General features: G+C 38.0%; 1 protein-coding gene across 2 annotated transcripts in view; it reads right to left on the reverse strand.

The window, feature by feature from the left end:
* LOC108678015 overlaps nt 1-17,117 on the reverse strand; it is a 66,082-nt gene that overhangs the window by 5,153 nt on the left and 43,812 nt on the right. Inside the window, exons 2-15 of one of the 2 annotated variants that reach the window (XM_018166345.2) lie at nt 16,522-16,666; nt 14,492-14,742; nt 13,546-13,705; nt 12,992-13,092; nt 12,478-12,609; nt 10,650-10,823; nt 10,181-10,315; nt 9,529-9,634; nt 7,893-9,265; nt 7,160-7,340; nt 5,378-5,953; nt 2,820-2,961; nt 2,283-2,447; nt 1,013-1,209 (exon numbers count right to left, since the gene is read on the reverse strand). In XM_018166345.2, the coding sequence (XP_018021834.1) occupies nt 1,013-1,209; nt 2,283-2,447; nt 2,820-2,961; nt 5,378-5,953; nt 7,160-7,340; nt 7,893-9,265; nt 9,529-9,634; nt 10,181-10,315; nt 10,650-10,823; nt 12,478-12,609; nt 12,992-13,092; nt 13,546-13,705; nt 14,492-14,742; nt 16,522-16,666 (3,838 nt within the window). The remainder of the gene's footprint in view (nt 1-1,012; nt 1,210-2,282; nt 2,448-2,819; nt 2,962-5,377; nt 5,954-7,159; nt 7,341-7,892; nt 9,266-9,528; nt 9,635-10,180; nt 10,316-10,649; nt 10,824-12,477; nt 12,610-12,991; nt 13,093-13,545; nt 13,706-14,491; nt 14,743-16,521; nt 16,667-17,117) is intronic. The other variant, XM_047881562.1, reaches the window with a different exon arrangement.

Genomic DNA, 17,117 nt, shown 5'->3' on the forward strand with positions numbered 1-17,117 from the left:
AAAATAAACAGGCATTGAGCATTGTAATGTAATTGTAGTGTTCAGATGTGATGTTATTATTTACAGTGCTGTTTACAGTATCGGAATAGCGAGCTGATTTTGAATGTACAAAATTTATTTATCGTATCATTAGCGCCAATCAATGGATTTGCGATGTTATCAGTCGCATGTACACAAATGGAATAGTTTCAAGTTGGCTGAAGAAAGGAACGAACAAAACTATGCAAAAAAAAACTATTTTCGTGTCATCCATTAACTAAAGACACATGATAATTTTTTTTCACACAAATTGCGATATTTTCCAAGAAATGCACCACATAATATAGTTAAGTTTAGTTGTCAAATGTTTACTATCGCTTCAGTTGTTTAGCTATATCGCACCGAAAGTCAAGATGAACATCACCAAAGAGGTGTATTTATCAGTTATCTATAAAGTTTCTCAAACCAGAAATAGGTCATCACCCACAAGGGGCGGAAGGTCTCAATTGTCCAGTCCGCTGAAGCTGGCTCGAAAGAAACAGCGTTAGCATCTCAAAGCGACGAAGTGACAAGGAGGGACAGGTGAAAAGCAACAGAAACGAAGACACGCGAACAAGAGGTCGCTTACACGGGACGTCGGCCGCCCGCACGAGAGAGTCCGAGAAGGGAAATGTAAGGAATACTACCTACATAATAACTTAATGTAAGGTATCCTGCCTACATAATAACTTAATGTTATTATCCTACCTACATAATAAGTTAATGTAAGGTATCCTACCTACATAATAACTTGATGTAAGGAATCCTGCCTACATAATAACTTTCTGTAAGGAATCCTGCCTACATAATAACTTAATGCAAGGTACCCTACTTACATAATAACTCAATGTAAGGTATCCCACCTACATAATAACTTATCCCCACAACTGAGACCTGCAGTCAGACACCGCGAGCTCAGCGGTGGGGCGCTCAGGAAAAATCCCCCTAGGAACGCGAAATCCCATAGTGCACCACACATAAAAATATAAATTACCTGAGAATGAAAAGTTGCAAGGGAGAGAGCCGCGTCTGACAGAGAGATGGTGGTGATGATAATGGTGGGGGAATGGGCGAGCAGGGTTGGGGAAGGGGTACCCTGGGGTACTGGGGGTGCCATCGTCCCCCGACGATGAGTACCAGTCACCCATGTCGTCACTCGACTCCTGACTCACCCCACACTCGTGTCGAAACCTGCAGGAAAATTTTGAACTTCACCCACGAGCTAAACTCGCTCACGCAATTTTTCTTTTCTGAACCCCTGCAATGTATTCGTTTTGATTTATAACTAGATAGAGTATAGTAAGATAGAGTATAGTAAGATAGAGTATAGTTAAATAGATTATAGTTAGATAAAGTATATTTAGATAGGGTATAGCAATAGTTAGATAGAGTATATTTTGATAGAGTATAGTTAGATAGTGTATATTTAGATAGAGTTTAGTTAGATAGAGTATATTTAGATAGGGTACAGTTAGATAGAGTATATTTTGAAAGAGTATAGTTAGATAGAGTATATTTAGACAGAGTATAGTTAGATAAAGTATATTTAGATATAGAGTATAGTTAAAAAGAGTATATAATCCGATAATTAGATGTTATATATGTATTCGTTCCATTGATCTGGTGGAAGATAAAATTTCTCCCGAATGCCGGAAACTTGCCAATGAATGTACGTATGAATACACTCCTGAATGATAATTCTATCAACAACACAACACTCCTGCTTCTCGAATGTTGAATGTATGAACTAAATGCCAAAAATCATCTCAGTAAAATGCCTCAGGCAAGTCTATCTTTTTTCGATAAAACATTTTAACAAATAAGAACGAATTGACAAAAAGGTTTATATTATCTGAAAAAATCCTCAAAGATGCACGTCAACCAAGTTATTTCTTCAGGTATGAATTAATTTGAATCCTAAAAAATGAAATACATGTTTTAAAAAAGATAAAATCTAATTTCCATCACCAATTTGAGTAGGCTTAATTTCTTTTCTTATATTGTACAAATTAAGTGATACGAATGAATAAAAAACAGGTAGCAAATGAAATAAATAAATAAAATACAACTCAGTACTCACTGCAGTGAGTGACGGAGCGCATTTTTTCGTCGACGAAAACTTTAGGTCACGGACGGACAGACAGACGAACAGACAGATGGACAGACAGACGGACGGGCAGACGGACATGGCGAGCACAATACCGTAGTTTTTTTCCCTAAATGAGAAAATGCGCTAAAAACTTTTGATATTTTATATTCCTCACCGATACATGTTGGTCAGGACATCGGCTGCCGCGGCGCCGAAGTTGTCAGAGAAGTCGACGTCTTTGGCGTCGCGGGGGCGCATCGGGTCGTAGCATGGCTGCCCCGACCCCCCTCCACCCATGCCTCCCCTCAACGCTGCCGCTTGGCTTTGGCAGCTTCTATTACTGAAGAAAACAATAAAAACTTAATGAACTCGATCACTGAGGTTCTCTTTGAATTATTTAGAGATCTTTGATTGTATTACTGTAATAGTGTAAGACAGTAATACTGTATTAATGCCGAAAACAATTTAAACTTAATGAACTCGATCACTGAGGTTCACTCTGGATCACATTTGGGCGAAACTTATTTAATATTTAAATATTTATAACTTTTATGATCTTTTATTTCAAGATCTTGAAACAAAATGGAATAATGATTTGAAATCAAGACAATTAAAAAAATTTTTAGTCAACAAATTAATTCGAATCCATTCCAAGGGAAATCGACAGGTCCAGGACTCTCAGGAAACCGATAGCTCCAGAGACTTGACTCACTTAGTGTCCAGTCCGAGCCTGGACGCGACGGAGGGAGGTAGTTCGCTGGGGTGGCTCGGGGGGACCTGTACGCTGCCGGGCGCGGTGCTGTGGCTCAGCGAAGAGCTTTCTCGAGCCACGGCTGTCAGGTGGTCCACGATGCCTGCAAAATAAAGAACGTTTCAATGTGGTTTCTTAATGGTTTCAATGTGGTTTCTTAATGGCTTCAATGTTGTATCTTAATGGTTTCAATGTTGTATCTCTTAATGATTTCAATGTTGTATTTTGATGGTTTCAATGTTGTATCTTAATGGTTTCAATGTTGTATCTTGATTGTTTCAATGTTGTATCTTGATGGATTTCTGAAATAATTGGTGCAGCATTTAGGTCCGATTTCTTTGCTGAGACAGATTATGATACATATTATTACAGAATTTATTAGTGTATGCGGGCATAACAAGTATAAGCTTATTGTTCGCAAATTTAAATGCTGGACCTTGTTTAAAGAAGAAGTGTAACATAAATAACATTGTTTTCCTAATAATAATTATGTCTTGTATGTATTTATACACATGTATCATTTTCCGAAATATTTCACGGGTAAACGGAGTAGCGCGTTTTTTTCAGGTAATTTTTTCGTAAATTCGAAATAAATAAATAAATTCAATTTCGCAAATTCGAAATAAATACTTAAATCTGATTTTGCGAATTAAAAATAAGAGTCATCTAATCGGACTTACTCGACTATATTTCAGTTAGTATTCGAGCGGTTCATTCTTGATATTCACCCTGCTCAGTGTGAATGAAATTTTATTTTGAAATCGATTCATGAAGCTAAAAAAAGTTCAATTTTCTTTGAACTCGCAAAATTTTTTTTCTTGACCTTGGGATAATTGGTTAAGTGCGCCAAGTGCAATTAAATTCTGCAGTGAGATACAGAAGCGAACAAAATGACTCTACTAATTTGCAGGCTCAATTCATGCTAGAAAAATTAATATAACTCGGATAACAAAAATCAAAATTTAAACGAATATCGATTTGAATGAAATATGTGGAGAAAGAAAAACTAACAAGTGAAAAAATAGAACATACACAATTAAAATAAATGTAATTTAGCATGTGTGACTGCAAGCAATACGAAATATTCAACAACTGCAGAGAAAAAATGGGAATGATTTTTAAAGAATCATGTACGGTTCCTAGGCAAAATTATGAAGATAGATCCTAAGATGTACACAAGTACACTTTTGCGTGAAAACATGAGAACACGACATTTACATGCATAGTTGTGTTGGAAGAGTATATTACATGCTTGGTACATGCCATTCAATAGTTACATTGAATATTAGTTGACATATATGAAGGGATTTGGATATTATGTATGTACATAGCTGTCAATGCCAGTGCATGTTTCGCATTCTACTAACTTAAAATGCAATCGGAGAAACGAACGCAGACAGTAGTAGAATTTACTAGACCCCAAATGATATAAATAAAATTTTGAAAGTATTTGTTTCTTAAAAATTAGCCATGCTAATAGAAGGAAGAAGGAGACGAAATTCTAGAAAGACGCATCATTGATACTCATCGATGGATTTCCATCTCAATCTAGATCTCTACTCCCAAAGAATTTCCGATGGCAATATGTATGGAACATAAACTAAAGCTGTAAATGGCTCAAGATTAATCTCACGCTAAAATATTACTTACGTAATCATGAGTACATCAATCAATCATTTTTCGGTATTTTAACATTATATGCTAGACGCAAATGAAATCCCCAACTTTTTGAGAACTTTAAAGCCAAAACTCAACGCTAAATTAGAGAGAGTACAGTTTCATAAATGGTTTTAAACAGATTTTTAGATAAGGTGAAAGCTGTGGCTATGTACAGTTAAGTCATTAGAACGATGTCAAAACATACGATCCCCTCGTAAAATACCTACAATACTGTTTGTTCAAGGAAGTTGAACGTTTGAACAGAGCATTAAGCATATCGTCATTCAAGAAGCAGACATCAAAGCTTATTGAATTATTGGTAATTTTCAATCACATATCAGAGCCCTAACTCGTTTTAAATCCAAAGAACCTCTTCTAATTTTTTTGCCTCTTCAGCTATAAAAATCGATACATGGTAATTCAAGTAATTCTACTTCAACTTATCATCATCAACGATTTCTTCGTTGAAAATCTGAAGTCTGGACAATGATACCAATCATACAATTCAGAGGACTTATAAAGCGTTTTAAATGAGATTTTTATTTGCCACAGTACAGCATATTAGAAAACAAATAATAATATTTTGGCTTGAAGCAGTCCAGCCACAATTATGTACAAGCAGTCGTTGCAAACGTATTTTTACTGGCAACGTCAATGGGAGAGATGCGTAAGACGGTGCAGAAGTGCCAGAATTTTCTAAAGCACACAACGACAAGGACGAATTGCACCAACACGAGCGCACATCAAACTGGTAAAATTCTGGCCTGTGATTATATTCATTAAAAATAGCATTAGACATGAAGACGTGGCGCAGTATAGCAACGAATACAAGAGCAAGCTAGCGAGCAAGGCAAGCCCACCTCTTGCCTCTTCTATTGGAGTCGAGCAGCAACCGAAGATTGGCAGGGAATTGGTGCGACACAACGGAGGACGAACGCTTTTTTCTACGGTCGTCACCTCCGTTTTCAGAAATTCTCTGCCATTCTCACTGCCCTCAACTTGAGCTTCTTCGTCCATCTTCGATGTCGTCAGAATGTCCGACTCGTTGATGACTTCATACGCTGCAGATGCACCATGAGATGACATGTGCTCAGATGCTTGGTTATTCAATGAATATCTAAGTAGCGTGCACGAAAAGGACCTTCCGGCGGAGCTCGTTCGCCGCATGAAAGGTGGTACGCTTCGGAGTTTTGGGCGAGACGACACTAGGTCGAAACTCTTGGAGTTCCCGAGAATCCTTTTCTCCGAGAAGGCTTTTCTTCTAGCACCGAGATTTCCAGGAGCACGACTGGTGTAATAAGCATTATCGCTCATGATAGAAGGTGGAAAAGAGTCTATTTCATTGAGGTTTGCATTTAGTTGACATCCTTGCCACGACACCTCTTGATCGCCAGGCACGTTAGTGGATTCGCTGAAGTGTTTCCTCGACCTCAAGCCTGAGCCGCAAGCAAACGGCAACAACAAGGTAACTATCAACTAATATGTTATGGCTTATACATAATTGAAACAATTTTATTGTTATTCGTCGATCATATTACCGAAGAAAGAATCGGTGAAATTTTCTTTCAAGTATTAATTGAATGTTCATAGAATATATGCGGTAATATGGACAATATTCTGAAAAATATCATGTGAAAAATTATTGTGAAACGATTTTGGGAGTTTGCTTGCGTTATTAATTCAATTGATTTTTAAAGTGATTTGGGAATACAAATTTTGAGGGCGATAATATTAACTAAGAAAACGTCAAACTGCAGCACATCTTTGTAAGAAACGTTTAGGAAAGCTCCATCGTAATTTCTAGAATCCTCCAATGCAGATCCGGAATTCAAATAGCAGATATTAAAAAAATGCCCGAAAAAGACATATCAGTTGGAAATAATTTATTTTTAATCGCCCTAATTATTTGTTCCATGCGCTAAACGTGCTGGGAACAAATATCTTCATAAAAATAACATATTCATCATAAGTAATATTTTGAAGATAAGTAGAAAGACGAAGACTTGCGAATCATTTGCATTAAATCCTTGGGCGTGTGATGATTTGCTACCATTAGAAGCAAATCAATCAAGTCGAATTAGAGAGATTTTTTTGTGAATTAAGAATAAGAAAAACATGCATTCGAAGAGAATAAAATGAATTTATGTCACATATACAGAAATCATCAACACACTCTGGACTACACACCAACGAATGACGAGGGACTGACAGGAATACAGGAATGTTTCAAGGTTTATAGAAAAAGGAGCGAAAGTTGGAAATTGAAGGGAACATTCACAACAAATACGGGCACACTAAATTACCCATCTTTCCCAGATAGAAATTATTTTTACTTCGTACATAAACAAGAGTTCAGAAGAAGGCGTGTCTTATACGCGCAACGCGAAGTATTATGCAACATGTGTATATAAACCATTGAAAATACACCAAGCATCCCCTGAAAACACCCACCAATAGAATATTTTTTTAGCAGGTACAATTTAGAGACGGATTTAGTTCGATTCAATAGCGAAAATTAAAATCTCGACCGTGAGATTCCAGGGACAACATTTTTAAACCACTAATTCATATCTATGTTCATATCTCTGGTTAATATAGACTACAATAACAACAATATCAATAAAATTGTTCATGGCACTCACCAATGAGCAGTTGCTGAGCGGGTGCGGACGCCCGTCGTGCTGTGAGGACGCTCGAGTTGCGATCGGGTGACAAGTCTGATTTAAGGTCACCCGCCGTGTAGCCGGTGCGGTTCATTAGGGAGTCGAGCTGCAGGACGGGTGCCGACCCTCGCCGACCGAGGGCAGCGGGTGACTGGCTTACCTGAGATAGCAGTACACCTTTTATATGTATGAGGGACATTCAGCTTTAGGGATAGTGAGTGTGTCCGCGTCTGCCGCGGGCAGTGGGGGATTACCTGAGGAACCTTAACAGTTAATACAAGTGACATTTATACGCCTACTCATTCAGCTTCAGGTATAATGTGCCCGGCAGTACGCTAGGAAATTTTTAATTTATCATTTATATTGGCTTTATTTTAATGTTCAAAGGAGTCAAGAATTCTATGATTGCATAAGTAAATCCAAAATTAATGCAAATTTGGGTTTGGCCCACTAAAATTTATGATGAACAATCAGGTTAGCCCAGCGCTGCTCGGGTGGATGTATAACACAATATATTATTGAACCTCATAGCGGATACACACTTAAATACTGCCTTATAGTAATCGAAAAGCAGTGCCAGCAGTAGCACTTTAGTTTGTACGCAAAATCTCATCATTTGACTGGTACAAAGACCATACTGATACAGGTTTCGAACGAACGTTGTAGTAATAAAGAATATTGGTGACGGAATTTAATAATAACAATATATAACCTGCTGCATAATATCTTTAGAGAGCAGCGACCGGGACACTGCGTCGGTGCCGTCGTCGTGGTTGAGGGAGCGCCAGTAGCGCGTACGTGCCAGCAGGGCCGCCCGGCCGCGACTGGGCGCTCTGTTCTCCTTGTCCCCCGCCAGGCTCCCTCGTCGGGGCCATTTGCCCTCGTGAGGGACTTGAGTGCCAGAGGAATGAAAACTAAGACCTGCATTCTGGTTGTCATTACGATGATATTGCAGGTTCAGGTTCTCATTGAGATTAATGTTAGTGCACGTGTTGCTGTCTAGAGAAGCACGGCGCAAAAATCTAGCAGGGTAATGATGGTTACTACTAGAACTAAAGATGTCAGGTAGCTGGGAAACGAAATCGTTCCCTGAATTATCAATATTTGTACGCATTGAAATACTATGAGTTGAAGTAAGTTTAGCATCATTGGCGGGGAAAGAATCCCCTATTGAACACTTTGAACTTTCAATTGTCCTGAACACATCGTCTGGCATATTCGTTTGAAAATTCACTGCACTTGGATTCATTTTAGCAACGCCACCTCCACTTCCACACTCGGCCGACACTTTGCTTGCATTGGAAGACTCAGAGTTACTTTGATTTGAATGCCCTTGACCTTCACCACCAGTTGAACCATCAACCGTGGCTGGAGTGATGCTTGGAACACGAAGTTCCTCAACCGATGGCGTGGCTGGTAGAGGTTGCAGAGATACCAAAGGGGGCTTTGTTCGGTACTGATGTGCTGACAGTTGTGGAAGTGATAGTCGACGTCGTCCTGATTTGGGATGACAAGATCCTGTCATCACACGCGTCTTGGATGGAGATATGTCAGAAGTGTCAGAGAGTCGTGTCACAATAGACACCATATCAGCGTCGGCATTTTCGTTATCAGCTTGAGATAATGTTGATAAAGCCATATCTTCCATGTGTACGGTCTCCAACAAGAAGGGATGTTTACCGTCACTGGACAAACTCTCCCGCCTCATCACAGTTCGAGGCAACATACTCGGCACATTCAACGGAAGCGAGTGACGTCTACCGACCACAGTCTGTTGGCCACAGAACGCAGACTGGCTGAAAAGATCCCCCACAGGTTCGCTGGGATTATCTCCGCTACTGCTGCTACTACAGCTGCTAACTACCTCTTTAATCGACACATTGGATTTTTCCTCGGAATCAGTTAACAATGGAGGGGCGTTCAGGAGAAGAGGTTTTGGACTTTTAGGAAGAGGATCTTCTGCCAGTCTTTGTTTCCACTCATGCAGGTTTGACTGCAGGTTATGCAGCATGGCAGAGGAGAGAGGCGTCCCAAGCCATTCATGCCATGCGCCGAACAACGGACTTACAACGTACTCGATGAACCCTGCACAGAAATGCACAAATTAATCAATCTAATATTCCTGGAGTATATTAAATTGATTTGAGGATGACAAAAACACAAAATGTTTAAAGTATAATGAATGATAATTGCTACAATTTTTCATGTTTGAATGTTCCGTAGCCTCTAGCCAAACTCTAACAACGGCGTTACCAAAAAGAATTATCCGACAGCCCAAGTTTTGCTGAATACGAATTTTTGTACTAAATGAACCAAAAAGCTCATACAAAGAGCATGGATTGACGAACCTGTCTGAATTTTGGCAATGGAAGTGGCGTAACGGTCGCAGAGAGCAGTCACGGGGAGGTTCAGTTGTCGTTCATAGTCTCCTTGACGGTAAAATTCGTCGCAAATCTATAAATAATATGCATTCAAAAGTACTTTTTAAAGACCACACTTCTAAATAGGCTGGTGCCTCCGATGTTACACACGTACAATGAATTTATTATTTTATTTAAAACAATTTTTTTTATATATTATTTGTTTGGTGATTCTGTCAATTGATTCATGCATTGTCCACGACTTTACGCAAGTGTGCAAAATTTCAGATCGATTGAACAGGTAGAAGTGTGCTAAATATCGAATATAAGATTTGTAGCAGACAGATGAACAACAAGAAGTGAAGTTAAATAGGAGTGTTGCAAAAATGAACTTCATTATACTTGATATTTTAATGTAAAAATTTAAGTATGCAAACCAAAACATGATGTAGTGTAGAGTATCCAGCACGAATATAGTTACTAATTTATTTTTGAAAAGCTGATACTTTCGTCGGTGGAATATTAGATCTTCAGGCTTCTCAATCTTCAGAAAATCTTCAGGAAAATCTTCAGAAAAAAATCATCCAATTCCACCCAAAAGTTCAGAATTATTTTATTCATTAGACGTGAATAATCGAACCTTTTGGGACCACTTCTGCGAGACCTCCCAGGGGCGGCATGGGTTACAGATGTCGGCGCACTTGAGGGCGATCTGCAGGGAGAAGTGGCGATCCTCGGGCTGTGTCATGTCGAGTCCGCCTCCTTCCTGGTATTTCTGCATGCCATACATGATCATCAGTATTATATTTATGAATTAATTTGAATAAATAAACATTATTAGTATTCTATAAAAGAAATATCTACAAATAAACGTTCTAAAAAGGTTCTAATATGATTAAATGTTCCTTGGAAACTTCATAAACACACTAAACGGACACGATAGGTGCAACCACTAATTATCGTAATAGAATCATGTGACATAATAACCGCAATCTATACAATATATCAAGCATCAGATACATTTACATATCATACATCCGATCCAACAATAACCTATACAATATATCATGCATCAGATACATATACCAATAATTATTATAGATAACAACCTTGAAGCGGGTGAGGAACTCCTGTTGCCGGGTGATGTCGGTGGCCAGGATGAGGGAGCGGATCTGATCCTGCAGCTGGTCGACATCCTCCAGCGCCCAGCCGTCCAGCAACCCGGACTCCCACAGACACCCCATGGCGCAGCGCCAGTGGTGGTTCTCCAGCACGCTCAGGTTCTGGTGGTGTTAACTCGCTTGCTTAAAATGTAGGATATTAATTAAATAATTTAATGGGGGGATGGATTTTCCTAAAGTTTGAGCATACAAATGGATAAGTTGTTCATCAGGGTGCTCAGGTTCTGGTTGTGTCAACTCAATTGCTTATATTGTAGGATATTAAGAAAATAATTTGATAGGGTGATGTATTTTCCCAAAGTCAGAGCATTAACAAATGGATTGGTGGTTCTCCAGCACGCTCAGGTTCTGGTGGTGTCAAGTCTCTTGTTTTATTGTAGATATTAACAAAATAATTTAAGCGAATGAAGGATTTTCCCAAAGTTTGAGCATACAGATGGATATGTTGTTCTTCAGCACGCTGGTGGTGTCAACTCAATTGATTAAATTGTCAGATATTAACAAAATAATTTAATAGGGTGAACGATTTTATATATAGAGAAAGCATTATATAGCCCAAATATAGAGCATTAACAAGTGGCTATATTGTTCATCAGCACGCTCAGGTTCTGATGGCGCAACTTTACAAGCTTTATTTGTCGGATATTGTCTAGTATATTCAAGAGATGGATATTACTTAAGTTGCAAGAGCTGTGATTATTGGAAATAAATGAATATGCTGTTATTGAGCGTGCTCAGGTTCTGTTGGTGTCAAATCTGTTGCTTAAAATGTAATATATTATGATAATGAGATGCACGAGTAAAGGAGTCACAAAGTTAAAGCATCAATAAATGGATGTGTTGTTTTTCAGCACGCTCAGGATTTGCAGGTATCATCTAAGTTGTTTAACTTGTAAGATATTCGTTGTAAGAGTTATTCGAGAAAAAATGTTCACTAAGTTAGAGCTTTTATTAATGGTAAGGAAGATGTTCTTCAAAGGGCTCAGGTTAAAATGGCGTTAGTTCATTGACAGAACACAGAATATTATCCTCGGGAACTTAATTCGAGGGAAGGATTTTCAAAAATCTCCTTCTAGCGAATTCATTTTTAATATTTTTTTTCTTGTACCTTAAAATGTTTTATTTTTCCATTTAATTTGCATTTATACATTATCCAGTCCCTATATGAGGTAATAACTTACAATAACATTAATGCTGCGAAATCACACTTCATTATTTTTAGTTTGCATTGTATGAAGCAGCCAGATGATTGTCTGTAGTAATTACCTTGTATAGAGCAGCCAGGTGATTGTCTATGGTAATTACCTTGTATAGAGCAGCCAGGTGATTGTCAATTACCTTGTATAGAGCAGCCAGGTGATTGTCCGTAGTAATTACCTTGTATAGAGCAGCCAGGTGATTGTCTATGGTAATTACCTTGTATAGAGCAGCCAGGTGATTGTCCGTAGTAATTACCTTGTATAGAGCAGCCAGGTGATTGTCTGCAGTAATTACCTTGTATAAGAGAAGCCAGGTAATTGTCTGTAGTAATTACCTTGTATAGAGCAGCCAGGTAATTGTCTGTAGTAATTACCTTGTATAGAGCAGCCAGGTGATTGTCTGCAGTAATTACCTTGTATAGAGCAGCTAGGTAATTGTAGTAATTACCTTGTACAGAGCAGCCAGGTGATTGTCTATGGTAATTACCTTGTATAGAGCGGCCAGGTAATTGTAGTAATGACCTTGTATAGAGAAGCCAGGTAATTGTAGTAATTACCTTGTATAGAGCAGCCAGGTGATTGTCAGTGGCTATAAGGAAAGGTTGGTTCACGCCGGGATGGTCGAGGTCATGACACACCGCGGCCAGCAGAGCGGCTAGGGTCTCCAGTGGCGTCATGTGCTGCCGAATCTGAAGCGAACATTAATATAATTATATATAAAGTAACGTATATGTATAATCATTGAGATTATACCACGCATGACATGGTATAACTGAGAAATTATCGGAAAATTAGATATGATTTATAACACATTTATAATTTTTTCAAATACCCAAGCAATTTTATTATCAAAATGTCCAAAGATTATTCAGGTCACGGTCTATACCATTAGTAAATACAAGTCAAGTTGTATTTACTAATGGTATAGAAATTATCTAGCTTATTGGTTCCAGTAAATTTAACATCATTTATATAATGATGTCAAACCCAATATTGCTATACAACTTAACTATGGTTTATGCTGCCACTACCAGCCTACCACAGAACCGTTAGATTGTGTTAAAAACCTACCACTTCCTCTTGCAGGTAGCAGTGCATAGCCTGAGTAACGTCGGCGGCATGGAGGGCGTTGTGGTATGGGTTGGTTGTATGGTAGCCTTCTTCTATAAGACCTGCAAAATTCAAACATTGTTGCTAGTATATGAAAAAAAAAATAATTTTTCGCTGATCGTTCACTAAAAATAGCGGAATTATTCTCGATGAAGAAATTAGTTGCAGTTAATGTCTCTTATTTTATTACATGTAATTTATCAATTTACATGTATTCTTAAGCATGTTAATTTAATATATGTCAAAGAAAGTGACGAATGCCACGTCACGAATGCCAAGAAAGCAATTTCAAAACCACGTTCAATCAACGTAAATTCAACGATCGAACAGTAAACGATAAATCAGATGCTGAATGTGTTGTAACAACGATTAATTGACATATTTTCAACATTTAATCAGTTAATCAAAAATGATTTAATGTCAGTTGCCTGGTGGGTCGTAAAAACATTCAATCAACATTTAAAAAGTTAATCAAGGTTAATTTTACGTCAGATTCCTGTTGGGTTGTTACTCACTAAAGCACTTCCAGACCGTGACGGTGTCCATATGGAAGCTGTGGATGAGGTTGTAGCGATGCAGGAGATACACACACAACACCGACACAGGTCGCCCTCCCGTGACGCTGTCCAGGGCGAACGCGTTAAAGTTCCAGTCGCCCACACGCTCCAGCACATTCTGAGGAAAATCCGGAAAATAGTATGCAATGCTATAATTTACAACTAAGATAATTGCATTAATTGCAATTTTCATGCTGAAATAATAATTAAACTTGCTGGAAAAAAATAAACTGTATTTCCAGTATGTCTGTAGAATTCTGCTATTGAGTCATAAAAATTCGAAGCCTAATTTGATACAAGTGTTATTAATTCCCATAGTTAAACAATTTACCAATGAAAATTCATAGCCTTCTAAGGAAATAAATACGGCCAGATTTAGATCAATGGTTTGCGCGACTCTAGAAAAGCCTATAGCTGTTCACAAGCTAGCAGTCGTTCATCAGGGAGAAGTAGACACATGCTTATGACTCAGAGGTCAAACAACAGTGACAGGTGTGTGGCAACTGTCACTATCAGCTACTCAATATAAAGACATATAAAGACAGACCACCAAACTGTACTCTTAATTTTAAAAGGACCTAATTTAATTCAGTAGCAACATAAAATGGATTCACTACAGCGAAAAATCAGTCTGTAATAAATCTTTCTAATGTCAAGTTGCAGTAAACCTTTTGTTTTTATTCGAAAATAACACTCGCGGATCGTTGCCTATAGTATGCACAGTAAAATTGCCCGTTGTTGATAATATGAGCGAAGAGCTAAAACTATTCATGTATTGGACCGTCCGCTAACTTGGACACTTTTCGACCCCGAAGCGTGGGCGAGAAATACGTAATTGCGTGGGCCAACTCATGCGTAGCTATGAACTCACTTGCGGCCAACTCATGCGTAGCTATAAACTCACTTGCGTGGGCCCAGGATAGAGATCATCAAGGAGGGCCTTATGGGGGGCCATGGGGGCGGCAGGCTTGCGTTTCTTGCGTCTGTGGAGGGTGAGGAACTTCCTGTGCACGATCGCCGTCCCGACGCCGGCGTCCGCCGCGGCCGCTCGGGCAGCGGCGCGCGCAGGCTGCGGCAGGAGGCGCTCCGAGGCATCAGCGTCCAGCGAGACCGTCGATGAGAAGCAGTCAACCGTCAGCGGCGAGGGCGCTTCAGCTGGCCGTAGGAAAGGGACATTGACGTGGACTAATGGTTAACTAAATTATTATTTAACATTATTTGTTATTTTGATTTGACTGTAATTTATATATTTCTTTAGTTTACTTACTTTTCTACATTAAATTTAATCTCTCTGGAGATAATTGATCTATAGAAAAATACTAATCCCAATTTTATCAGCAAATTTAAAACTCAAAGGAAATGATTACGCAGATGCGTGAAAATTTTCAGATAAATTATTAAAGTTTTTATCCAATTGTGATAATACGATAAACGCCGAAGGAATCCATAAGAATTTTACAATTTGTTGATTAACAGCTTATGATAATTCATGTTGCATGTTGACAGAACCGAAAAAAAATTGATATTAACACTGTCAGTACAGCACGTAATGAAAAAAATAATTTTATAAAATTATAATAAATCCATTTGGAATTAATTTTTTTATATGATAAATTTGTAAATTTTTCAAAGTATCCCTATTGATAAATGATTTACAATATAAATTCTTTGCAATGGTCAGTTATACGAAAAGAGTAACGATTAAAAAGCTAATCAATCTTTAATCAATATTCGCAATTTCTTTGACGAAAAGGTAAACAACGCATCTCGCTTTTGGCAAATATTTTTAAAAGAGTTGGTTCTCTCATCCGAATAAACAATAAACATCAACATGTCCAGAACCCAGGACTGTCAGGTGTCTTCAGTTCAATTGGGTCTGAATAACGAGGAAAAATAGCCCGAAATTCTAACACAAATTCAAGTCTATATTAATATTGTTGATGGAAATAAATGAGTCGGAACAGTGACAGGTCATCACGCATCTCACATGTGAAAACCTAAAACTTTGCAAATAAAGCCAGGCAAATTTGTTTAAATCTTAATTAACGGCCTTTGTGGGCTGACTTTTTCACTGTATTTAAACATTTGTGTCATTCATACATGAATTTGTCATTTCATTCCATAAACATAAATCAATCGGCTTGATATTCACTAGAAAACAAGACACGCTCTTAATGATGCAACGTAACAAAAACTTTCTGGAGAGACCCTGAATAGAATATTCTAAGTTCACATTCTATTCCCCTTACATTCCTTATGGAAACCGATAATTTATATATGTGAGAGAAAACCACTTTAATTTGATAATCGGTATCTGCCACGAGTATTTTTTCAGTTTCATGAACTGTGAAGCAGTGTAAATGCATAATTTCAGGATATGGAAATGTAATTCAATCGCCACTGAGCACCTGTGCAATGTATAGTCTTGCTCCCATATTATATAATATAACATGTGCATTTTTTTGCTAATGAAACTACAAACAAATTCAGTCAACAATTGACTATTGCATAGATTTTTACTGTAATAATTCTTAAGCATTTAAAGGAACAAATACGAATCGGTGTTAATCAAATGTCCATGAACATAACGAAGGATCTTACATCAGTGCAAGATTATTCAAACTTTCTCGAGCAAATGCCGGTTTATTATTTCTTTATAAACAACAGTTTGTACTGTACTCTCTTATAACAGGTCCAGTTTGTACTGTACTCTCATATAACAGCTCCAGTTTGTACTGTACTCTCATATAACAGCTCCAGTTTGTACTTTACTCTCATATAACAGCTCCAGTTTGTACTGTACTCTCATATAACAGCTCCAGTTTGTACTGTACTCTCATATAACAGCTCCAGTTTGTACTGTACTCTCATATAACAGCTCCAGTTTAATCGTAGTGGTTACGGTTAATTACATGTGAATGTAATTCATCTCACGGGTAATTGTGATGTAGAGACCAGACTGCTGCTGCACAGCTACATTTGCTGCAGGTGCTGCAGCCTGCTGCTCTGCAGCATATGCGCGACTGCTGCTGCTTCTGCTGCTGCTGTTGCTGCTCCCGCAGCTGACAACTCTGCAGCCCTGCAATCAAGATAATTTTCAAATTTTTAACAATATGAAATCAACGTCAAAATTTAGAGACTGAAAAAATGAACCTTGGAGTCATCAACTGTAATTGCTGCTTATAAACGTCTCATTCATCCAGGAAACAAAATTGATGATCTTACACCATCAATCAAATTCTTCGTCACTAAAATTTTCGAACGATATTTCTCATTTAATAACGGTGGGTAAAAACCACTAAAAAAAGATGTGATGGGGATTCAAATCAACACTGAAGAGAAAATTTAAGAATTTGAATTAAAATTATCAATTAGAGACTTGATTATTTTTTATTGCAGTAATCAAGGCAACAAATTTTGAAGATTACTTAAAACAAAACACAAAAGACGCATGATATTTCACGGTGATGTTGTTTCCGAAAACAATCTTTTGAATTCAAATGTAGCTACATCAATCTATCATAACATCA

The sequence above is a fragment of the Hyalella azteca genome, unplaced genomic scaffold (assembly GCF_000764305.2).
Source record: "Hyalella azteca isolate HAZT.00-mixed unplaced genomic scaffold, Hazt_2.0.2 contig8314, whole genome shotgun sequence".
Classification (NCBI taxonomy): domain Eukaryota; kingdom Metazoa; phylum Arthropoda; class Malacostraca; order Amphipoda; family Hyalellidae; genus Hyalella; species Hyalella azteca.